This window comes from Leptosomus discolor, chromosome 4 (assembly GCF_034619465.1).
Source record: "Leptosomus discolor isolate bLepDis1 chromosome 4, bLepDis1.hap2, whole genome shotgun sequence".
Taxonomy (NCBI): domain Eukaryota; kingdom Metazoa; phylum Chordata; class Aves; order Leptosomiformes; family Leptosomidae; genus Leptosomus; species Leptosomus discolor.
The window spans coordinates 37,037,775-37,064,490 of record NC_141394.1 but is presented as its reverse complement, the minus strand read 5'-3'; the positions used below and the strand labels follow the sequence as shown (position 1 = coordinate 37,064,490).

The 26,716-nt window shown below is 36.4% G+C and overlaps 1 protein-coding gene across 1 annotated transcript in view; it reads right to left on the bottom strand.

The window, feature by feature from the left end:
• Positions 1-678: 678 nt before the first annotated feature.
• GLRA3 (glycine receptor alpha 3) overlaps positions 679-26,716 on the bottom strand; it is an 88,877-nt gene continuing 62,839 nt past the window's right edge. Inside the window, exons 6-10 of the mRNA XM_086463998.1 lie at positions 24,537-24,674; positions 11,800-12,014; positions 10,088-10,234; positions 4,792-4,911; positions 679-948 (exon numbers count right to left, since the gene is read on the bottom strand). Of these exons, the coding sequence (XP_086320124.1) occupies positions 679-948; positions 4,792-4,911; positions 10,088-10,234; positions 11,800-12,014; positions 24,537-24,674 (890 nt within the window). The remainder of the gene's footprint in view (positions 949-4,791; positions 4,912-10,087; positions 10,235-11,799; positions 12,015-24,536; positions 24,675-26,716) is intronic.

Here is a 26,716-nt window from a genome sequence, read left to right as displayed (position 1 = left end):
TTTAATATATTTCCCGTGTGATATGCAGACTATTAGGCTGTACGTACCTTGTGCTGTCTGAGATTATTTCAACATACACCTTCCAGGGGAACAGTAATATGAAGTACGTTGAATAAATTATATAACTTAAATGTGTCATATGTGCTCATTGCAAAGCCACAGGTAGTGTCCTTAAGACAAGAAAAAGTCCTTAAAACTGTAATCTCAAATCAGTAATCTGTCATTATCTTGTAAAATTGAAATAAAGGTTAGAAATACTAATCTATTCTGTAATACTGTGGGATTTACCTAGGGTATTCTGGATCCATTTTTTTTTTAATTAAAAATACACCAGAATTCAAAAAATTTAAGGAACATCAAAGAGTACTGTACAATTATACCACTATGTAACATTATGTATAAATACTTGGCAGTAAAGCTTCAGTAGAGAGTGATATACAATGAAACATTTGTTAATATTTAGTTTGACACAAAAAGTTTGCAATAGCAGATGTATCTCCTCTGGGTGTCATTCTTCCACTCCACTTTGACTGGGCATTGCAGGCCATGCAGGATCTTCCCCCCACCCCCCTCAATGCTTTTAATTCTTCCAGTCACACCTCCGATGTGCATTTCTAACAGAAAGTCTCCTGTTGAACATGGCAACCAGATTTTATGTATCTGCAAGCCTTAATCTTGTTATTGGTGAATGTCCTCATGCCTGATGATTTTGTAAATTACCCAGTAAAAAATATTGAAAATCAGAAAGGCTAAAGGGAAACAAGCTCTGGATATTGTGTCTATCTTCTTGGCCCGGTCAATGAATACCTTTCTCATGTCATCAGGGCTTTTTGGTGCAGCTTGAACAGGATTATTTGGCCCCTTTTGTGTCACTCCATCTTTTGCTTGCAGACAGGGGCCCATTCCATATGCTGTGAAGCTAAACTGACTTTCCCTTACGTCATCATCCTGTTTAAAAAAAAAGAAAAAGAAAAAAAGAAAGAAAGAAAAAAGGCAAGAAGTTTTTTTTTTTTATTTACAGAAATCTTACCAGCTGATAAATAGCAAGTATCGCACCATTAGCTCAGTGACTTCTTGAATCCAGAGCTTATCTTAACTGATTGAAATTTCAGCCCTATCAGTGTCTGTCAAAAATATTGAGGCACTTTTAACAAGTACAAAATGTTCCTATTTGTTTATAGATACTGTAAGGTATTTAGAGAAAAGAGAAATCTTTGTGATCATACACACAACTTCTGATTTGGTTTAATTTTCCCCATTTACAATAAATATCTGGACAAACTTCACACTGTTCTTTCAGACAACAGCTATTAACTCTGTATGCTGCTTAACAAAATAAGATCCTGGCCTCTAAAGAAACCCATCTATAAGCACTAATGATGTTCACATTAATTCTGCCTATTTGTGCATTGTACATTTAGTTAATCTTATCTGTATGCCTTATTTCTGCTACTCCCTGTGAATACATCAGATAAAGGGAATAGCATGTGAAGTGTCTTAGTTTAAAATAAAGTGAATGAAAGCTAAAGGCCAGACTTTTCTTCTGACTCATTCTTCTGTCAGTTCAGGGGAAAACTGGCAAAGGCATTCTGAATTCAGGGAGCTATAAAAGAAAATGGTTTTTAATCACGTGGCACAGAAACAAAAATAGATGATCTGAAGATAGACGTATTTTCATAGCATGCATTTCAAGAATGTGGCTTCTGTCTGGAGGCACATTTTGTACTTCTCTTCACCTGGTTATAGGTGTTCTCAGGTAATAAAGGAGGAATAAACGGAGGCAAATAAATGATACACAGACTGTGAAGCCAGGGTCGAATTTGGTTCTGAAATATATTCCAGTGTATTCCTTTACTATGTATGCTACTCAAGGATAGTCATGTGATTTTGATGGCATTCACAATTTTTTTAATACGGATTTTCAATGCAGGATTTCCTATTTTTCACGTCTAATTTAGCTTAGTTGCTTTAGGATTCTAGACTTTCATGAACTATGACAAAGTAGTATGTATAAGTTATTTCTTAAATATGTATTCTGGAATATACGTACTCTGATAAAAGTGTTAAAAAAAAGAGTTGAGCAGCAGTCAATTTTCCTTTTGTAAGAGAATTTTTTGTATTTTGAAGACCTTCATAGCTTAAATTAAAATAAAAGGGTAAAATATTATTTACCAAAGCAAGTCAAATAATTAGTGTTTCAGTGCAGTAATTCTGAAGCATTTTTGTTTTATTTAAACCTCTTTCTTTGTACAAATGTAATTTCTCATTTAACACAGTTTAAATCCAAACTTCCAAATTTTGCATTTTGAAAATGCCTATGACATTTGGAAATCTGAAAGTGTTTTGAAATGGAAAATAACTTCTAAACATATTTAAAGTTTCGATTAAGTAGTACTTGCTAGAAAAGCCATTGTTAATTATTTTGTTTAAAAAAATGCCAGTGAGGATTATTATCAATATTAGTTGAACAAGTTATCTACAAAAGAATGCAGATCAGTTACTAAGTTTGAAGTGAAATGGTTGGCAATCAGCATGAGCATCCAGAACAGCTGTAGTTACCATCCAACTGCTGTAGTTATCACCTAACTACAATACTTTTTCATATATGTAAACTGAATAAACTTACAGACTAATATAGTTCATTGAAAGTACTATACTTCATGTCTGTATTAGAATTCTCCTATAAAAACAAAAAATAAAGAAAAATGAACATGAAAGAAAAGGAGAAGGAAAAACCACTGACTGCAATATGGAAATGAATAACAGAAATACAAAATGACAAGATAATTATTTGATGACGTGATAAAACAAAGATCTAATTACTACAGTAGTGTTCCTCTCCTGTCAGAAAAGAATGGGAAATAACATCTTTATAGCAGTTGTATTGCAGAAGAGTTGTAGTGTTGTATTCCAGTTAGCAGAAGTTACAAATACACAGACTGTGAGAACTTAAACTAAACTTGCTGTCATTTAAACACCTTCATGCGTACAATTTAGTGTTTGAATCTTTTCATGCTTCTCCAGAAAATAATGCTTATGATTGCATAGGCTCAAAAAGATAATAAAATAATTCTTCTGAGTAGCAGCTTTCAGTTGGGTATATTTTCAGGATGAGGCACTATATACTAAGAATTTACTGTCTCTGTTCTATGCTTACCTGAATTGAGTGATTCTCTAGAATGATATTAAAGGCCAGGTTTCTGTTTATTTTTTTTGCGTGCAGACATCCTGAATTTAGTCTGTGAGCGTGCTGCTTGGAAATGCTCTCTGTTGTTGAGGAAGTGATGTGAAAGTCCTTCTAGGAGTCTAGCATTTCTGCCCAGTATCTTTTGGATGGTGTCTCCATGAGGGCAGGCAGGGTGGTTGGAGCCTGCTAAGTCAGACCAAAGTGCTAGGGCTAATGGACATGCAGGAAAGGGCACCTTTGGGAGCATTGTAACATGCCAGGTAACCACATTTTTTTTTTCTAGAGTACCAGTTAGAATATCCGAAATGTGGTTCTGGAAATTTTCCAGCAGGTTCATAATGCAGAAAAATCACCAATTTGTCCTCAGGTTCGTATCTGGGGGGGGTTGTGCACAGCAGAAATGACTCAGTTACTGTTATTATTGATGTTAACTATTGAGTGCTTTTTCGAAGGCATTTTTATAAAATGTTGATGAACCCCATTTGTTTTTATCAATTGACTTGGATACAGTCCCTCTTTTTGACTAGAAATATTTCTCATAATGCATGTGTCCAAGTCCACAGCTGTTGAAATCATATAATGGAAGTACCCAGTATGTCCCAGTTAAGAATCTTGACAATGAATCTTCCTGAAAAAGTCTTGCATTTTGGTTGAAAATTTTTTAAAAAAGTGTAATAAGGAAGTGGTTGGGGTTTTTTTTGTGTGTGTGTATTTGTTTAATGAATCATCATTAAAGAAAAGAAAATTAATACTTTTAAATTGATATTTTGATAAAGCTTTTACAATCTTATTATGAATGAGCTTTAATAAAGGGTCAATATCAATGTGCTTTTCACACACGGCTTTGGAACTAACAAATTGGAAGTTATACTGCATACAGTTGCACATAAATATTTTATCATCTCTGTTGAAATTACTGTAATTAAAGAATGGAAATAAATTGAGATAATTTTTAGTTAGAAAGTTAGAATTCTTTGGAGGCCTGAAGGAAATAATTTCAATTAGTTTATTTTCGTAACAGTGTTGTTCTACAAAATACTTAGCTATAAAGTATTAGAAAGCTGTCAGTTTCTGTGGCTCTGTGACTATGTGGTTTTCCGTCCATACATTTAATAATACATTTCTCTTGAGGAGTAATATGCGTAAGGACTGAAAATATCTCCACAGCCTTTTGACTGTAAGTTATGGTAACAGCTTGAAAACTTATTTGAAGCCTTGGCTTGGGTTATTTGAACACCTTATTTTTTACTGTTGATTTCTGAGAAGAAAAGTGTCACGGAATTGTTTTGCACTACGAACAGCTTGGTTTTAAATGCTGGTCTGGTAGCAACTGATTTCTCCTTGAACTGATGTCACTGTTCCTTTGAAGTTACAGAAAGTAAAATTTTAATACTATGTTTTAATCCAGATTTAAACAGATCAAAATGGATTATGAAATTAACAAGACAGGTACCTTTATTAACATTTCACGTCATCACATACAGGTAGCAATGAAGATATATGGAGTTCAAATGGGAAGACATTATTTCAGACAAAAGGACAGGGCCTCTGTTAATGATTGGATATCACATTATGACAAATGGGACATCTTCTTCATAGTTTACCCTTAAATTTGTACTGTAGATTTGAGGCAAAGTCCCGTCTATAGGTCCTGTACATCTCAAGCCATTGCTATGCTGCAATGATTCATTGATTTCATTTCCATCAAGAACTCCCTCAAAATACTTTCATCAAAACGGATGGGTTGACCAAAAAGAAAACAAAAGAAAAGAGGTGTGATTACCATTAAAGACAATCTAGTTCGCATGTCTATTTCCCTCACTAAAGATACGGTGATCTTTAGGTTTTTGAAAACAGAATTAAAAGATTGACTATTCCTGAAAACTAGCTATAGTAAAAGCTAATCTAAAATAAAAGTGTTATTCAGTATATGTACACAGTTCATGTTTTTCCCTGTACAGTGTAAATGCAACTAAGAAAAAGCATTGATCATAGGTATGGTTCAGTATCCCTGTATGACTTCTAGTTCTGCCATTTTTTCCCTTTTGTCTTTCAAGACTGAAAGAAGTGTAACTGTAAATGAATAATTAATATTCATTCATTCTGAAGGGATGTTTCCATCACATTGTAATATACTATTTGTGAAATAGTTGTGTTAATTGGCCAGATTTCTTTTTCTGACAGGGACAAAGCTCTATAGATCATATACAGACTACCAAATAGTGTCAGATTGGGAACCAAAATTCCCCTGTTCTCAGGATTCATTATGCAATTCTTGTAATCATAAAGAAACTAGACCCTTTTTGAAAAATCTCCTATACCTATTATGATGCCTATTGGAAAATAGCAATTAATAGGTTGCATATTATATTGCAATAACAGTTCGTATTTATAAATTTATTTATAACACAATCCCAGACACTTCAAAATTTTAGTTAATTCTGTGCAAATTGCATTGGACCTCTAAAAAGAAATTTTTCTTTCAGTTATTCGGAATCATTCAGTGAGTTCCATACTTACAATCATAAAAACGGTAGCCAGAGGGTGCAGTTATACCTAAGAATCGCCTTTGATGCTGCAGTTACTGTTGTCTGGGAACGGAGGCTGCAAATGTACTAGATGGTGCAGAAAAGAGGCAGTGACTGTAGGTGGAAAATGCATAAGGAAAATGGCAAGGATAGATGACCTTTGGATGCTAAAATGTCTTGATACAGCTCTGTACATAATTACATTTTGTATAACTATAATTTGCTATAAAACGCAGCAGCTCTTATTTTTGTTTCCTACACTCTTTTACTGCAGAGGTTTTATCCAAGTTTGATCATATGCTTTTCAAGAGAGAGATTTGAATTCTGTCCTTTTAATGAGCATTGAGAAGGAATTACCCATAGTTGTGATTAAATTTTCAAAAGACTCCAGCCTGGAAAAAGCTGCAGATTTGTTTGAGGACATGTTTAGAGTTAAAATTGAATTCAATAATTTGGAGAGAGTCTGAAAAATACAGGAGGAGAGTTGGTAGGTGCAAAAACAAGGTAGTACATTTAGCCAGGAATATTTAGCTTTACAAACATAAGATGAAAAGTGAATGCCTCTACAATAGTTCTGGAAAAAGACCTGGGAGTTACGGAAGGTCACGATCTTGATATGGGTCAATACCATGCTGTTGTTAAAAAGTCAAGTGGCAAACTGGTTTGGATAAACAAATGTATAGTTTGCATCATGGGATCCTTCAGCTGCTCTCAACTGTTACTGGCTAGGCAAACACAGTTTTCAGGAATTATATGGACTTACTAAGAGAATTTCCAGGGAAGGAGAATGAGAATGAGCAAAAAAAAAAAAAAAAAGACTGTAGCAACTGGGAATATTTAAAGAAAAGAAGACTGAATGGAAATGTGCAAACTGCTACATAAAGGAACGAAGTAGTTTGTTCTCTGTGCCCCTCCTAGACAAACCATGACAGGCCAAAAAAGGCATGAGTAAAAAACTTTCTAAAGCATTGAAACAAATTGCAGGAGAGCTTGTGGAATTTTTATGACTGGCATGAATTAGGTATAACTGATCCTGACTTTGGTCAGGAAAATGGATTCATTGACCTCCTAAGGGTATTCCAGCACTGAAATTCAATCATCTGACCATTGCCAGGGTTACATGTTAAAAGTAAATATTTTTTGCAACAAACACATTTTTTAATTACAAAGAAAATAGAGTTGGAAAAGTCTTCAGCTGCCTTATTGCAATTAGATATTATCATACATGTTCTCTTCTGTCAACATATATCTGAAATGAAACATTTCCAAAGCCATCTATTTTTTGACTTTTGCAGCAGTTGAATCACTAGGAATTTTGCTGTACCCTTGCAGATAAAACGCCAGTGCCGAAAAAGTCTGTATTCATTGGATGGAATTCACCTGGTAGAAAAACCTGGTCTTAGTAAAATGTCCCAAGATGGTAAGCATATAGGATGAAAAAGCCTAATAGGTTACCCTAACTGCTCTATTTCTCTAATCTATTTAGACATAAACACCGAATAGAATAGCAGTTTTCGCTTTGAAAATAAAGAGGATTTAATGTTCAAGGAAGCCCCTGAAGTTTATTTTAAACGCAGCCTTTTAACCTAACATCTTTTAATATCTTTTGACCTTGTGATCAAATGAACATTTATTTATACATAGTACTTTTAAAAGTCGATACAATCTAATTCCTGAGAGCCAGTGGCTGTTTGACCTCGTCCAAAGTGATAACAAACACATGTAAATCTTTATATTAATGAGGTATAGTAACTGACTTTGAAAAAGACAAAATAGGAAGGAAACACAAGTTAATTTGACTTACAATCCTAGGGCCTGCATTTCATGTTAGAAATTGTGGTGAATAAATAATAATATTTGTGGTAAGGAAGGCTAGTTACTAACTGCTTTCTTTAATCCATGAGACATCATTTATGATTTGTACACCAGAAGGTTTCGGATGCGATCCAAATTTTTTTAAGAGATAAAATCTCCATGCTCTGATGTTTCAAGTTCTAATATACTTGTCGGGCAAGGAAAGGTTGAAGAAAACATTGAGAAAAAGAACCAATTAGCTGAGCTGTCTCTAGAGCTTGAGAAGGTGTATTCTCAAAGGTCAACTCTGGCCAGGAGCTCTAGCTCTGCATAGAATTGGAGTCAGTTGAGAAACATTCAGGTAAATTAATCTTTTCAGAAAAATGTCTGTTTCTCAAAATCGTAGCCTTGCTTGGGAACAAAGCGTTTTTTTGTAAATTCAGGCTAAGAAATCTGTCTCATGATGACACATACAGATACATGGAGGAAGGGAAAGCCATATACCCCTGAATATAGTTAATACCCTCACCTGGGTATGTTATGAAGAAAAACATTGAAATGCATGTCTTCATCCTTCAGCATCTAAGGGGAGTACTTGATAGTTTACTATGGACCCTGCAGTCTCTAAGTCTAATCCTCTAATTTTATGACAAGCTAGCAGGCAACTTACCTGAAGATAGAAGACTGTCTTATGAATTGTAAAATTAGAATAAGGACTTCTAAGTGTGAATTAAAAAATACCATGATGTCAAGCATTGATCCAGCAAAACACTTAAGTCAGTGAGACTATTCATGTACACACTTTTTTGTTAAGTGGTCTTTTCTTGGAAGTGCTTTGTATATTGTGGATCCTTTCTCACATACCTCTAAGCTGAAATTTGAGTGGTTGTGATTGCTGAAGGAGTGTCTTTGGTGGGCTTGAAGTCTTGCTGAGAGAGGGCTGGAAAGTGATTTGGTTTGATTCTGAGGAAGGAAGGTAATATTGCCTGCCAGTTTCTAACCCTGTGGTTATAATAATTGATGTGTATTTAAGGAAGTGAAAAAATATGACTAAAGTTGAAAATGGTAAATTTGCCCAAGATCCAGAAGGCACTATAATACAAAGGGAAAAAAAAAGAATGGACTAAAAGTATAGTCACACAATATATCACTCACCACAGCTGTATGTATTTGATACATGACGCATTTGTTATGGCTTACCTGCCCCCTGTCTGGTAATCTGTCTCTGCATGTCCCGTTTACCCCCATTCCAAAACTTTAAGCAGCTTTCAGAGAGCTGCCATATTTCACAACACTCTGTCACAAAACTGCTGCTTTCCTCCTGTGTGTCTCAGAAAGCATTTTTTCTGCTACTGTCAGCAAAAAAGAAAAAACCCAAATTTTTCACAGGGAGAATTGTTGAAAGGAGGTACATGCAGTATGAATCATCCTCTAGGCTACAGTACATGAATATCTCTCTGCACCTGAAGAAGTCCAGGACTTGACATGGTAACAGACAAATCCATGAAAATGCCATTTTCATTTGACTGTCCAGCCTGCCTTTTAACATGGAGTCTTGCTAGCAGAGAATGCTTAGATAGGCTTTATAGCATTACAGATTTTCAGTATCTTCTGTGTAAAAGGGAAACAACTCCTGAAAGGTCTTCTCCCTGTGATGTAAGCTGTAAATTGAGTTAAAACTTCAGGAATGAAAGACAGCTGAACCAAGAGTCATGTTGCTATGGTCAGACTTTCATCCACAGTAGTATTCTAGGTAGTGTCTGAAAGCTAATGGAAAAGGTCTGCATGACATCAGTGGTGAGTACTCATTTCATGAGTAGGTTGGAGAAATGTTTACTCTTTGAAAAACTGGAAGTAGGAGTTACATATCGTTGTAAGAAATTTTGCTTATTGCTTGATTTATCTACAGACTTCAGAATTTAAACCTGTAGCCTTAGCTGTTTGACTTTGCATATTGGTAGTGACTTATTTTCCTGGTAGTCTAGATGTCTTCAGCTATAAAATAACTATTAATAACCATTATTGTGTTAAAGTTTCTTGCTAGTTGTATAAACAATTTACAGTAAATTGACAAGATGGAAAAAAAAAACTTCCGACCCTTTAAAAGCAAAATGTTTGTTCTTCCACCAATAATATTAATTGAATAAGTATTTTTTCTGTTAAAAAAATGTTTACATGAAACACAGCTGTTAAGTCTTTGAACTGAATACTAGAATGAAATTAGGAAACATTATTTGTTGAATCTTGATGTAGTACAAACTGCTGCAAGTACCAGTAACATTCATCTACCGAAGTATAATCTAACTCTTCTAACGGAGTGAAAATCATGCTTATGCAGATGGCTCCCACATGGCCTATGCCTCATTTAAATCCCTCTTAATCCCCCTTTCAAAATTCAAGTTGGATTTTTATGCAGTGCATAGTCCTTGTAGTGACCCTCTGCCTATAGTGAATTTCATTCTGTGCTGCCATTTTATTTATATTGCCAAGCTGTAGTATGTTTACCAAATTAACCCTACATCCTGGCATAAATCAATCTCAGTCTCTCTTTCAAAGTTTTGAATACTGTTACTTTTACCTTGTTCTTCTTCCTCTTGCGGCGGAATCGCAGAAGTTCTTTATGCTGCCTTGACACAAAATTTACAGCTGCGTACTCCAAAAGTGCAGAAAATACAAAGAGCAGACACACAGCCATCCAGATGTCAATCGCTTTGACGTATGACACCTATGGAGAAAATACAGCAGAAGACTGAATATAGTAAAACCACAGATGTGAAGTTTAATATTTCATGTCAGGAGGATTAATTATATTTTTAATATCTCCACATCCCAACGCTACTTTTATCAAACAAAACATGAAAGCTAGGTAACGAGAGGGACAACGATTCAATCTATAAGCATTAAATATTCTTTTAAAAATGTTGTCTTTCACAAAATGTGTTTACTGTTCATGTCATTAACAGTTCCTCATAGTGTACTGTATATTTTATCACAAACCAAATAATCCACTGAGGTCTGTGAATGGTACTAAGGAACCAGAGAATAGCTTATAGTGGGACCAGTGGGAATTCCTGTATTATAATGGATCCGATTTAAAGTTCCTGGGATAGAAGTTAGGTAGAAGAAGGGAGATGGATAGAGAACTCTGATATATGTTCATTCTCGGCTAATATAGGCACGGTAAATCAAAGATATTAGTCCTGTAATTTTGACACAGTGGAAGAATCGAAAACCAATTACAGAGCAGATGAACTCATTGCAATCCTTTATTGCCAAGCTCATCTGCAGGACATAACCTGAATTAGGAAAGTAGGGCCTGTTCCCTCTGTGTGCAGATTTACAAGAGCTTTTTCATATAAGCCAACATAGCTAGCTTCCAGCCTCAAAAATGTGACAAAAACCATCTGTATCTCTCTTTGGTAACCTCTTACAGTGTTGCTTTTCTGAGTTTTTATAGCATTCCATTTTCTTATCTGTTGATGCATTCAGATCCATATATTTGAGGTACAAAGCACACTCGCTTCTGTTAGGGGTATCTATTTTAGTCAGAAAAAAATTAATTAGCCAACCTAAAAATACTATGTTAAAACTAACACAGAAGTGGACTTTGTTATTTTTATTGTATACATTTGACATTTATTTGACTTCTATGAAGATGGCCAAGGAATAATGCTTAAAATGAAAATCTGTAAAGCAATGATGAGTCAGAAAACTTAAATAGTTAATCAGAGAAATATACTTTAAGCTATTTACATAGTGTAGTGAACCATTCTTGGAGCTATTTTTTGGAGCTATTTAGCTTCACATTTTTCTGCATTTTGTTGTAAATTTTTTTGTAACTAGTGAGTTAATTCATAATGTAGGCAGGTTTTGGGAAAGGAACATCATTGAGAACAGATTGAAGTCCATTTCTTTAGAAATTCAGTCATATTTGCTAGCATGTCATCAGATACTGGCTTCTGCAAAAGAATGAGCTAGTCAATTGCTAAGCAGCATTTTTGTAATATTGAATAACATTGCTTTCATCAGTTGCTGAAGGTTTATGGAATGTAGTAGATATGTGGTTGGTTAAATAGTTGAAACAGGGGAGAAACAGAATATATTTTATTGATGACTCCCCCCTCCCGCCCCCCCCCCCCCCAAATATTTAAAAGTTATTTACCTCCTTTAGAAGATGCTTAAATGCTAATAATTAAAACATATGCTATAAGATTGACTGAAGGTGTTAATTTGTCATGTAGCATTATGGCTTTGTGCTAACGTGGTACAAACAAAGGAGATTCTGCCTACCTTTGGAAGAGATGCTCGTGAACCTGAGCTTTGTGTTGTCATGGTTAGTACAGTTGTTATGCCTAAAGCCACTCTGGCTGGAGCTGCATCCATGTTGATCCAAAATGACACCCAGGAGAGAATGACGATCAAGAGACTTGGTATGTACATCTGGATGAGATAGTAACCCATTTGCCTCTCAAGGTGAAATCGGACTTCAATACACGTAAACTTTCCTTTTTATAACAAAGAAAAATATTCAATAGAAATAGAATGTTCTTTCCTGTCAAGATCTAGTGCACACTCTAAAGAATTTGCACTCCATCAGATGTCATTGTTCTCTAATGAAAGATGAATGTTTTGATTTCTTTTCAGTGATTTTTAATATGCATGGTCCCCATTAGAGTATGTACTGGAAAGAAAGGGGACAGAAAAACTGAAAATTTAAGCATTCAATAACGTCTGGAACTCTCCTTTCCTTATAAAAACTAAACCACAATTCATTATGACATAGGAAGCTTCCTCTGTGTGATCACACTTGTTTTTCCATTTACTATTTGGAAATACTGCTATATGCAAAGCAAAGGCTTCCTCCCCCATTGTAGCAAATCTCTTTTATCTTTTGGTTGAATTTTAAGCTTATATTTATTTCTTTTAATCCAATGAATTTGGGAAAAATATAGTGAGATCAATGTAGGCATTAGGCTATCAATAGGAGACTACTAAATCTCTCCCTTTATCTCCATTCAAACTGTTCCAGCTCAAAAGTACAATGACCAATATTCAAACAGAAATGGAGGACTTGAGATTAGGGAACTTTAGGAAGCAAATTAAATGGCCTAATTTTTCCAGATACTGAACATCAAGCAACTTCCACTAATTTAACCAAACCAGAACAAAAAATAAGTATTGTTTGCTCATAGAAATGCCATAAACCAATTTTTTCCTCTTACTCAAATTTTTTTTTTTTTTTTTTTTGTACGCTGTAAACTGTAGATTATTTCACAGATCTTGACCTGGTCTCATTAGATTTTGTAATTCTGCTCAATGCTTGTATTAGTCACATATGAATGGTGCTGAAGGCAATGCTGTTACTGTAAATAGTGTATACATGAACATTTTCTCACAGCAAGAAATATACATACCTCAGATGTCTTCCTTATTTGAATGAAAGCATTTCCTAATTCTAAATTTAACATGGAAAGCTATATGCTTATTTATTTCTTAAGAGGTATCCGGTTTTTTGGTTATGTTTTCCAGTAGTTTTTGATGGGTATTTTCCTAATCCATTTTAATTTCCCAAAATGCCATTTTATAGCAAATAGTTCCACATTAATAGTGCTTTAATATTTATCATACTAACAAAATTTATGTAATGGACTTATGAGCTTATTCTATACTGATTTAATATATTGTGTATTATGCTGTGACAATAGTGTTAGGCATACAGAAATGAGTTTCAGACAAATTCAAACTAAAATGTTTTTATACCAGGCATATTAAGTACTTGGAAATACCTTCTGAACTTCATAATTTTCATAATAGTTCTCTTAACAGGCCATTAGTTCTTTCTATGGTGCCATACTAAATGTGACTGTATGAAATTTTTATTTTGCTGAGGCACTAAAAACATATTTAGAAAGACGCTAGTTATGATGTTCAATTTTAAAATGATGTAACTCAGGAGTTTTCTATCTGCCGTTTCAATTATTAGTCCCATTCCTAATTGCCGGTGTTTTCTGAATCCTATCTATACTCCTGAAATCTGTGTCCCAAATCCCAGCTCAACCATCTGCTGCCCCAGCTTCAAAACTGATTTCTGCTTCAATCAAGGGATGAAGTCCTGGTTTAACAAAGTGAATGGGAATTTTGGTGTTTGCTTCAGAAAAGGACAGGATTTCCACCTATATTTCTCTTCCAGGATCTTCAAAAGGTTACCTACACAATATATTCTTTTACTTAGCAGTTCAGGACACCCCTCGTAACTGAAAGTTCTGCACTGACTTGCCTTTATCAGAATCATATTCTTATTTCAAACTGGTCCTTACACTGAAAGTTTCTTTTTTGTGATGTTTGTTCTGTTAATTCAGCAGCCTTGGACAGCAGCAGTCTTGCTTTCATATATCACAGTAAATCATGGTGGTAAGGAGTGACAGAAATGCATCAACCAAATCTAGGTCTCTTGCAAAGCCGTTTTATTTGGCGTTATATCAGCAAGAATTACGTGTCAGCATGAAACAGTTTCTTCTTACAGGGCCCTATATTCTTCTTTGAAAACAAATTAGGAAGTAAAACCAAGGAGCATTAGAGCGGGTAATATATGCATAACTGGAGTGTCAATAAATATTTGCTGTTGCTTGTACATTGTTTTTTTTTTTTTCTCCAGAGAAATGTGAGATAAGAGCTCTGACTCTCTTTCCTGAGTACTCAAGTGGGCTTGAATTATTGCAGATATTTCAGCACAAAAATACTGTGGTCCTAAACAAGGAGCAACAAATAACATATTAGCTTTGATATGGATTATTTTTATGTTGTTGTAAGTTTGCCAGGTTTGTCTGAACTAAGGAGAAAGAGGACAACAGAACCCTAACAAATTGAAGGAGATTCTGAATGAAATGAGTGCAAATGGAATATATTATATCCACAGAAATGGAGAGAAAAGAGATGGGATTATGAAGAGGCCAGACCTAGTACTGGATGATGTGTCAGAGGAGTTATACTGGATGATTTTTCTTGCTTGATTTTATATTTTTGTAAACATAATTGGCCAAGGTAAACAAAACAAAAAAAAAAAAAAAAGAAAATGAAATGTGTCTCAAAGTGGAGAAATATCTTTGTTTAACTCCACATAATGAGTGCCTTAGAGTCCTGCCTTTGTCGTAGGCCTAGCGAGTTTATGGACATGCCAGTCGTATCCACTGCTTCCCAGTCAAGACCACTGTGTTACTCATCTGCTCTGTTCCAGTGTAGCATTGAAAAATTAAGTCAATATGTGGTAACTCCCCAGGGAGATTGGTGGCTATCCAGGTAGACACTTCCCTCTGTAACTCCACTGCTGGCTGTGGGCTTTCTCACCACTGGAAGACAGCAACTGGAAGTCAGTCTTGGCACTGCAGTTGCAGCATTTGCTGCTCTAAGTGTGGAAGGGTTCATGTTAGTTTTTGCCCTTCCAAGCTGAGATCAGAACCACCTACATAAACTGGGCTAATGAAGCAGGGTGGAAACAAACCATTTGCCCTACCAGATGTGAGCTTCAGCTAGGAGGCAGTCAGCAGAGGTTGTGCTGTTGTTTCCCAGCTGAAGCCACCATCCATCTGTTGGCCCCCTTTCTCTTCCTGTATTCCATTTCGAATTCAAAGCCAGGTTAGCTGTTTGTTAATCTGTTTGACTGGATGCTTAAATGGATCAGAAGAGACATACCCATGAAGTCCTCTCAGCTAGGGAAGGAGATAGACAAGCAGCTAAGAGCATTGCTCTAACAAATCATTCCCAGTACATGTATAAAATGTAAGCTCTCGTTCATTCCAATATGCACTGTAAATGTCACAGAGAGTGACCAGGAGGAGTATATGAAACCTTTGTGGTATAGTGGTTTTGCTGAGGCTGAGTAACAAATTAAGGCATGGTGCTAGCTTCAGAAGAGAGGTAAATACAGTCGTGCATGCAATCCATACAATGGACAGGTTTTTGTAATGCAAAAGAAAGCTATTGAGGGCTTCCTAAAGGATATGCATTTTTTCCGGAAACAGAGGTGATGTTCTTTTTGTTTATAAGTCTAGCCTAACCAGGGATTCATGTGTGATAAAGGCACCAAAAGTGCTGCCTTGCTGAATACTGTACCCATGCATATGAAGTGAAAGTACTGGTATATATGCACGTGATGGTGCACTTCTCTCTCTTACACCTGCTCTTTGGTGACAATGTCAGAGTTGCTGGGTTGGCATGATTTCCATGCAATGTCCACACTGAAACCAATATTATAGTGGAAAAATGTATATTCCAGTCAGTGTACAGGATTTTTTTTTCCCCAAGAAAGTGTAAGTGGCTTTTCTTGGGAGTCAGTATCTAGGTCGCGTTGTTGCTGCTGTGGCCAACTGTGAGTAATTCAAGAGCAATATTCTACCTTAGCGCACCTTCACACTGCGCAGCCGTCTCGGACCATGGTAGGTGCTGTTTAAGCAGTGGGTTATGCAGGCAGCAGTATGCCTATGTGATCAAAAGGCACTGCTAGCACTGTGGGATGTGTGTAAGGGAAATCAAGTATAAGTAGTAGCTTTCAGGCCATAAAGGGTCCTTCTTTTCAGCTGCATCTGCCTCAAACTGCTCCAGAGGCAGTAGTTGGTAGAACTGAAATGCAACCCTTAAGATAGCCCTTGGCGGAAGCTTTTCTTACTGTACATTTACAATGTCATGGTCATGTTTGTAATTCCCAGGGAGGCTGAGTAGCTGTTTCTGAAGCTATACAGAAAGTTTTCGTAATGGAAAATCACCTTAGGAAACTGAACCAAGGAAAAAGGGTGCCTGAGAAATAATTAATAAAGATAAGAATATAATAATTATTAAAGCACTAGAAAATTAAAAATTAATAGCATAATATAAAATGAATAAGTACAAACAAAAAAAAAAGGAACTAAGTGTGCAGACGTTCAACTGTTAATCCATGCAGAATGGAGAGGTAGCTGCTGAAGGTGCTGGTTCTTGATACTGCTTTAGATAGCAGTAAGTCATAGTCCAGATTTTCTTAGAAGAAAAGCCATTGTTAATGCTAATATCTGATCTACTCTGAAATATTTTATGGCTCATAGAATCATAGAATCATAGAACAGTTTTGGCTTGAAGAGACCTTCAAGATCATCGAGTGCAACCTTTGTCCTAGCTCTGTCAACACCACTAAACCGTGTCCCTAAGTACAACATCTACCCGTCTCTTAAACACCTCCAGGGATGGTGACTCCATCACCTCCCTGGGCACGCTGTTCCAGTGCCTGACAAGCCTTTCAGTAAAGAAATTCTTTCTAATATCCAGCCTGAACTTCCCCTGGTGCAGCTTAAGGCCGTTTCCCCTCGTTCTATCACTTGTTACTGGGGAGAACAGACTGACCCCTGCCTGGATTTAGAGTAGCCCAAAGACTACATAGCTTAATGAAATGACATTAAACTATTTACTTAAAATAAAATGTTTATACTTGCTGAATAGAGAGAATGGTTCAAAGCTTAGCAAAATTGACTAAATTAAGCAAATCTGAATAAATATGGAGCCTTGAAGAGTATGAATCTTAGATCTGGGAACTAGATATTTTATATTCTGATTCCAACACAGCTGTCAATATGGGTGCACACTACACAATTCTGCTATTACCGGTGACTCACAATCAAGAAACAGGCAGCCCAAGGACCAGAATATTGCTAGCTGTGGAGATTTGCTAACAGAGTCCTGGGGCAATTGAACTGTGATGGTGGTCCTCTCTTCTAGCACTGGCTTTTCCCTTGTGAAAAACTGCTAGAGCCATAGGTTTAACATGAGATTAAGCACTGAGAGACAGCAGAATGGAAGAAAGGAAGAGTGAGACTTCTTCAGTGGCTAGGATATGCTCAGCCTAAATGGCTGACTTAGGTTTACATCCCTTAATACAATACAGTGCTTCTCCCATTTGTCTGTCTTCTGGAAATCCCTTTCTTAAGCAGCTGAATCTCAGCTCTTCTCTCATAAAAGCTCAACCTGAGCTTCAAAACTGTGTTAGATAGAGTATTTATTTCTAGGTGCTATTCTGAAACTCTGCAGTGTTTACCATTTTTATACTTGTAACAATCACAGTTCCTCATGTGTTGTGGAAAGGGTAACATATTGCAAAAGCTAGCTGACACTTTTCTCTACAGCGAGAAAAGTAAAGACTTCTAAAAGCAAAAGTTCAAGACTCTTCTAAGACAAAAAAATAGATGGACTCAAGAAACGGATGTTGTATGGATTGATGCAATATGGCCACTGCACTTTATGACTTTCACTGTTTTCTAATGATTAATGCCTTAGACTCCCAGGTTCTCACTAAATAGTTGCCATTGCAATGCTTTGAATATTCTTACAGTAGAAAGCCAGTCCTTCATGTATGTGTGTGTTAGAGCCCCAGACAGATGAAGCTTTGATCAGTATTGTCCTGAAACCAAATCACTCATCACATAATTAATCAAGTCTTTTGTTAAGTGCCCTGCATATGTTACCTTTATCTGGCAACTAAGCACCACAAAGCTGCTTGCTTACTCCCCCAGAATCAGAAGGGTAAAAGGAAGAAAAATCATGGGTTGAAATAAAGACAGTTAGTAGGTAAAGCAAAAGCTCCTTGCTCAAGCAAAGCAAAGCAAGGAATTCATTTACCACTTCCCATCAGCAGGCAGGTGTTTAGCCACCTCCAGGAAAGCAGGGCTCCATCCTGTATTATCAATGCTGTTTTCAGCACAAATCCAAACCATAGCCCCATATTAGCTACTACAAAGAAAATTAACTCTATCCTAGCAAAACCAGCACTATATGTGAGTCTTAATTTAGATTCTTTAGTATATTGAGTGGAACCACCCTGGCAAAGGTTGTTACTGTCTTTAGGGAGAGTGAGGGTATTGGCTCCAAGTTTCTTCAGACAAACTGGATTAACGAAAAAAAGCTCCAGAACACCAAACAGAAAGCTTTTTGTTTTAAAAATTATTAATGGTGAAAGAAATTTTCTGAGGACAATTTTATGTTCTAACTGAAACAACTGTTTGGCTCAAAACAGACAATCTCAAAATGAAACAGAACCGTGTTGCCATAAGAAGCAATAGACATAGACCACCAGCACTTCCCTTCTGCCTTTTGTTATGTGCTTCCTTTTTGCTCTGCGTCCGCTAAAATAAAACCACAATTAACCTCTCCTGGCAACAAAGTACAGTGTGTTATGTATCACAGTGTAATCGTAATGGCAGATGATTTTCACAGAAAGCATGAAGAAGGAGAATGGAATATATAAACTGACTTTTCCATGAGGCAGTACTGCTCCTTTTGTTTTCCTTCCTGTTCGAGTCATTATCAGAATCACCACTAGGCAAGCAGTCTAGCTCAGTTTACGTTTTTCAGTAGAAAGACTCCCTTTTTATTCCTCCAAGAACGTTACACAGTCATTTGAGAGGCATTGTGCTTTACTTATCACTGAAATATGGTTAAATAGTTTCTGTCCATTTGCCTTCCTGTTATAAAATTTCTTAAACGAGACACTCCATAAATTATGTGCATGTGCAAAGCTGGTTATTTCAAGAGACTGTCTATAAAATTGATTACGTATAAGTAAAGTTAGCTGAAATTATTTTCATACCTCTCTAAGAAGGAGACAGGGTAATAAAAAAGCACTTAGTAAGTGCAGTTTCCAGACACTTTTTGCAATTTGCACTGAAACAGAAATTACAATTTGCACTGAAATAGAAATTGCAATTTGAGTATATTTTGTTGATAGAAACTGATTTTAAAAGTATTTGTCTTTTCCTCGTCATAAAACATTCAGGTGTATCTAGATCATGCAGCCTGACCAGAAATGAAGATTTTCAAGTGCCTGGCATGTAGAACTAGACAAGTTTTAAAATATATAGCTGGTGTCTCTGTATCTAAAGCCAAGATTCACAAAATGACGGTAGGAGTGTGCTACTATTCAGTTTTTCTTTCAAGTCACAGTCTGCAGATATCAGTGACGTACTGGGGGTTATCAGTGCTGGTGCTGTCCCCTGCCATTGACTACATAAGTTCGTCCTCAGGAAGGAAGTGTCTTTACATAGCTTGTTTGGAAACAAATACTGGTACAGGTGGTAAACTTAACGTTGATGTAAGAATGATAATGACTGCAGTAAAAGAAAGCTGAAAATAGATGTGGAAAAGAGCAACTAATTTTTTTCAGCTTGATGAATTTGCACATGCAATTCCCATCTCTCTCAGAATGGAGGACCAAGCTGCCATTCTGAGGGACCTTCATAGGCTGGAGGAACAGACCCACCACAACATCATGACAGTCAGCAAAGACAAATATACAGTTCTGCAATGAAGATGGGGCAACCCTGTGCACTAGTACAGGCTGGGAAGGGACTAGGTAGGTAGCAGTTCTGCAGGAAAGGCCTGGGAGCCTGGCAGATATCCAGTTGAATAAAAGTCATCAGTGCACTCTTGTCATGTGAAAACCCAGTCACGTGTTGCACTGCGTTAGCAAGGTCGGGGAGGGGTGAAGTATAAACTAAGGAGAATCCAAAACAACACATAAATAGCAAGGGCATCTAGATGTAGTGTCTTTACTTCCAGTAAAACTGATGAATTTTTATTCAATGAATCTTTAAGGTAGAATGTTTAAATTTTGGTATGTGCAGGGGTGACATCTGAGGTCTCTTCTCCTGCAGAGAAAAATGCCCTGTTGCAGTCAGGCAGTGCTGTTTTCTGTGTCTAGGGATCCTCAGCCCATCATAGCCTCTGTTTATCACAGTGTTTATAATTTCTCCTTTTTCAGTGAAGGAATGAGCAGCTTCAGAGATTTCACGCATAGAGCGGCTTCAGAGATGTCACACCCATAGAATACCTACTGGACAGAAAGTACAGACTTCCTTTTCTGATAAGTGGTCTATGAAAATACCCTGAGGTGTTGAAAAGCCATGGCTTAAAAAATGCTGTAGTCTCAAAAAGAGTGGTTTAGTTGTTTGTCAAAACAAGGAGCAGTTTGAGCTCTTGGCAGAGTAAGACATCAAAGTTACGTTTCCTTTAACCACTATCATGTTGGCATCAAAACAGCCCAATATAAGGCATTAAGTCTGTTGAAGGTAGAACCTAGAAGGCAAACAATCTACAGGCCATTAAGCAACTTGTTTGACCTTAAGGGGGAACAAAAAGGCTGGTGAGAAAAGATTGTGTATTGAGTGTATATGTTAGGAGGTTGAACGGGGAATGTGGAGTTAAGGAAGTGGGCCATTCATTGAGATCGCAGATTTACTGTGTTATGGATACAGACTTATCAGAAACAGTCACATACAGAATCTATCAGTTCTAGTGGGTTGTGGCAAGCATAGCTCCACTGTTTCCACGACCACTATATCCAAAACTTTGAGCCAAACCTGATCAATAGACATAAGACAGTTCTGAGTAGCATCATTCAAGTGCAGGTGTAGTGCATAATCCATGGGGCAGGAGTAAAGCCAAGGTTCAGAGTATGTCTGCTATGCTTGCCATATATCAATTCATGCTATCATATATTGGACTTTTGCAGCCGTGATTGAAATTACCTGTGATTGAAACCAAAGCTGAGTGTTGTATAAAAGCCCAGGGGAGCAATGCACATGACATAGGAAGTGAATAAGGATGTGGTAAAGCAAGACCATCTTTGTAGTGTGAATGGTTCACGTGTGATTTTTCTGGTTGTTATGATTCTGCTTCACAAATTTGTCACTGCAGGTTGGCAGTGGACACAAAACCATGAAAATTATCAGAAATGTTTTTGTGTCAAGTTGGAACACAAACTTTATGAGCTATTATGCTGCACTTGCTGAAACTGTTGTGTCCCTATATTTAGAAGCAGTTTGTTTTTCAAGCTGTGGTTGCAGTAATACATTTTCAATTGGGCATGAAACACTGATGAGACATGCACTGATGAGTTTTTCCACATACTCTCTTGAAGCTTCACATTATTTTTTTTTTCACGGGGAGACTTTTTGAGGTTCTTTTCTGTTTATAGGATGTCTGAGAAAAAGTTTCCATCCTGTGTTGTAATTAAATTTAAATTGAAAATTCTTCTTTGGGCACTTATTGCATATCAGCTGCGGCTGATTAGTATGCTTTTAAGAATCCTTTTATTCTAATCTGTCATAGGCCAGAGAAATAGGCTTTATTTCTAGTTTCAAAAAAAGTTTGTTGTTTTTTTTTTTTCTTTCTTATGGAGTATCCTAAAGGGTGCAGGAGCCTTAAGAAAGCACTTTACTGGTCACATTCTGAGTGACATAATGGGGGAAAAGAAACTCTTAGTTGTTGTTGTTTTTTAATATAATGCTTAGCGGTTTTTAGCCTACACATGATAGTTAATAATACCGGTTGTAGCAAAGAAATGAAAGGCACTCCCACACTCCTAGAAATCAAACCTGTCTAATTTGGTTAAATGAAATGCATACTGAAGACATATAAAAAAATAAATACTCTGGAGAAAATCCTGTTACCTTGAAGAGGAGAATGCCAATGTTAATGTACTCCTGCATGAGTAAGACTATCTTTCCTTTCTGTTTTTTGCCAAAGTACAGATCTGGAAGAACTTTGAATAGAATGGTGATTTTATGATAATGGTTATGATTTTTGGCCCTGCCAAAGTTCTTCCAGATTCGTACCTGCAATTTTGGTGCTGTAACTCAGAGCAGGCCCCTCTGCTGCTTCCTGGGGTGAGGATACATGCTTCCGCCTGCAGTCGATGCCACTCAGCACTTCATTTCCCCCCCACCGCCCATCACAGGCAGGTCCTGCAGCTGTGCAATTGTCTTCTCATTGGCTGAGGTCTTTCAGCGTCTTGCTCTTGAAGTGTATGACGGGTGCCTGCATCCAGGCTTCCATGTTTTCCGTATTAGTAAACAGCTTGACTTTTTGTGGACAAATTAAATGACCCAATTCTCTTTTTAATTAAAGGCGTGAACTTCAGTGATCTTTTCAGAGCTGTGGGCTGCACTTAGATTCTAGAGCACCTGTCTGGCCACAGAAATTAAGTTTGGCAAAAAAATACAGAAGTATAACAGACTGATGACTGGCCATGCTGGCCTCTAGAGTTACCTCAGTAAAAACCTTCTCCCACCTAAATGTGACAGCAGTTCACAAGGATAAGTGCACTTGTCTTGCAGGCACATTTTGAGAGTCATGAGACCTCACACGCAGTTAATAACATCTGTTCCTCCTGATTCTCAGCTCAGTTTAGGGCCACAGTGAAAAAGACAGTAGACGTAAGCGATCCCATGCAACCTAGTGCGTTATGCCTAGGCCTAGCATGTTTTCCTATTTCTGTTTAAAAGAAAATTAATACCAGCTCAAATACCCTTGAAATATAGGTTATGAAGGAAAAGGTAGCTGCTCAAAAGTATTGAAAAAATGAAGCTTCAGTTAAAACCGAAAATTTTAAGCTATGGCGATTGCAATGAAAGTTGCAGACTCAGACAAACGAGTAAGAGTACAATTCAGCTTTGGATGAGATGTTTGGAGAGATATTTGGAAATCACCAGAAATTCTGACATTTTAAAACAGATTTCCGTTCAATATCAGATTAAGTACCATGGTAATATTTTAATTCCTCAGTTAGAGATTTTCGATGCATCATATAGTCCAAATGAACTTTGGAAAAATTAGGTGAATACTTTGTACCACAAATCTTCATTTGTTAATATCGCTGTACAGATTATAAAATACAGGTACAGGCACAGGCACATATTAAAATGGCACAAAAGCAGGAGAGTCCTAAAAAGGAAGAAGAGGTTGGCCATGTATGTCAAGGGAGATAGAGAAAACTAATGAAAACAAAATTTTATTGTTTGTCATGGGGATTATGGTAAAAAGAAAAAAGAAATAATGTTAATATAATTAAAAAGAAAAAAAATATTAATTTAATTATTATAATTAACAAAGGGATATTTAAATGAAAAAACTTACCCTGCTATAGGATATGTATCTCTGTTTATGGAGGATTTTTAAGGATTAGCCAGATATTAGTATTTGTACAGTAAAAGTGTATGTTATGTATTTCCAAACTATTTTAGGGAACACTTCAAAATGTCTCTATCAGTATCTCCCCACTCTAAACGGGAATTATTAGAGAGCCTTTCCCTCCCTTAGGGCACCATGGCAACTGTGATAAAACTCAGTGTTGAAAAGCATTCTTCCTTGATTTTGATTGCAAGAGAATTCCTTATGAATGTCACCTATTGAGTTTTATCCCTTCTGCCATTTCAGCAGAATCCAAATCCGTTCTAAACTTAAATTTCAAGATATGTTTAATCTACTAAGAATCATATTGGAGAGCAGAAATTAAGGGAGATATGGATTAGAGTGATAGTTCTGGTTTTTCCCCCCATGAGAAAATAGAAGCTATGTGTTCTTAGCCTTTGCTACATGTTTTTTTGAGGATTATGATGCTTGTGATTGTCCAGTTATTGATATAGTTTTTTTACAATTAAAAATAAAGTAACTGTTTTAGTAATGTCAACCCTCTGTTTTTCAAATAATCCCAGAGATGATGAGCTGAACTTTGCAGTTCTACAAAAGCTTCAACTCAGAAAGGCCACGTCTAGTTTGGACACCTGTCCATTGTACATTAAGAATGCTTTCAGCTTGTTTGCATTGCCCTCTTGCTGTAATGGCTGGCTTGGCAACCCTGTGTCCCTTTTTCCAGACTGAGCCAGGCCGTCCATAGTGCAGAGCATATGGACCTTTGGATTTTAGCAGTGGTTCAGATCCCACAGTGTAGATGTGGTCATGGTACCCACTGTAAAAATAAAACTCCTGACTGAATTACTTCTGAATTACTATGTCCTTGCTTATCTTTACTGAAATACAAGTTTGATCAGCCTTCAGGTAGGTGTGTTTCGTTGTGTCAGTTATTTAAGACTGCATTATCCTGCACAATGCATCTGCATGTTTCAATTGTCTTGTGAGTTCAATGAGAATATTTTAAAAAATAAAACAACTCTCCAAAATAATAATAAATGTTAAATATCTTTCCAGTTTTAATCACTAATATGCTTTCCTACCTGTATTGTAATGCTTGGTGCAGTAACATAAATCCTTTTCTTCTTTCAACAGAAACTGTGGCAGAGTGAGACCTTCTGCTACTTGAACTGCTCCCTTTTCTTGCCATTCAAAAATGAGATCATTCATTGTGTATCCAACTAAAAAAAAAAAAAAACAAACCAAAAATGCACATAAACTCTAAGGCAGCTGCAAACTTTTTTTCAAAAGGACATGCCAAAGAGTGATGGCTTAAGTCAATGTCATAAAAAGGAGATAATACAGGGAGCCTGCTTATACCTGTTACTCACAAAGTGCTATATCTGCTGTTCTATACCATACTGAAGCAGAAAAAAAAGCCAGTCTTATGCATCCTTTGTAAAATCTTAATAGTCAGGTAGTCTATTAGTGGAGTTAACAAAAGTATAAAAATGAGCTAAACATCTTCGATGCTTGGGAAAATCTTACCCTCCCCAGCCCATGAAGGATAAAATAGGCCACACTCAGATCTCTTTCTCCTTTTGAGCTGAAATTGTGGATTGTCAAAGCTATGTTTGTCGATTTGTGTAAATTTGAATTGTTCAGTGCAAATTCTTCAAAGAGAGCAATGAATGAAAATTTCTGCAGGAGTGAGGTGTTAGTTGAGTTGAAAAAATACTTTTCTCTGAAACTGGTACAAAACAAGGGAAAGCAGTTGATTGTAATCTCGTATTAGCTGACTGTGACTTATCATGAAATTAAAAGGCATTCAATTTTAATATTCAGATTCCTGCGTTTATCTGTACCTCATGCATGTGTGTATGAAATTAAATAAAACAGAAAAAGCCATAATAAAAGTACTAATCAAGGTCCAGACTTAGTAAAGGGCGAGTACGTTTTATTTCTATTTCCCTCTCTCAGCTGAATATTTTCATTGGACATCATTGGGGAAAATAGCTCTACTTTCTCTGAATATGTCATATATTACTGCACTCCAGTACATCCCTGGCATTTTATTCTACATTTTTTCTGAGTAAATTTTATCTGGTTATGACAACTGAAAAAAAAAAAAGGGTACTTGTTCTCATTCAGGTTTCATTAAGGCTTTCTCAGAATCTAATAGATTTGGAAAAAGTGAGATTTTAAGATTGAAATCTAAAACTAGATCGTTTCTATTGCTGTAACAGTTTGAATGACAAGGCTACACTCGGGTCATATGTAATAGCCTGAACCAGAAGGAAAAGGGATTAGTTTTTACATCTAAATTATATAGCTTTCATTCATCCATTTTGCTTCTCTACAATATTTCCTTTTTGCTTTAGTCCAAAGTGCTAATGAGCTGTTGAGGATAACGTATTGATAAATGAAAATATCTTTTAACCTTTCAGTTACAAATTACTGTTCTAAGTATGTTACTCAGAACTTTCTAAGAGTAACTGTCGGCCAGCAAATACTGAAAATTTGACTTCCGGTGAAGGAAATAACCTCTTTGGTGTGTGGGCATAGATCTTTCCCCTGTTATACTCAGTGGCTTCATTACTCCTTGCATACATCTATAAACGTTATTCAGTCATAATGCCCTGATATGCTGACCTTGAGTCTGAAGCACACTTCATCCTTTCTGGTTTGTATACGTTGAGTACACCTATAGGCGAAAAATTGGTGTTTGTAAACCTAAAACTGTTTTCAATACTTCTCCTTGCTTCTAGATTCTTGATGTGTTTTTTTGGGGAGTATCTTTATACAAGGTATTCACAGGCACTCAGGCTGACTCTTGATTTATTTTGATATTTTGTGGGGGTTGGATGAATATTCTAAAAGTGAGACCATATACTTTAAAATAAGTATTTAATTAAGATCAGATGTTACTCAAGCCATTACAAGCATATATTAACTGTGCAAGGAAACACTTATTTTTCTGCATTATTCAACATTCCATAAACACAGTCTTAAAATTCACTATTAAATGCCATAAACTATGAAAAATGAGAAGTACAGCTCTTATCAAACATTGCGTGAATTCAGACAAAAAATAGTTGTATGTAAAGCAGATTATCATCTGAAGCACGTAGATTATGGCCAGAAGTGATATCCCCTCAGTAAAACTCATTGAACTGACAAGAAACAACTGCTGTGTCAAGATGTATTTCACTAAATCAGATTCATTCATCTCTAATACATGCTTTTAATTTTGATTATCTACCCTGCCCACTAATTATTCTAT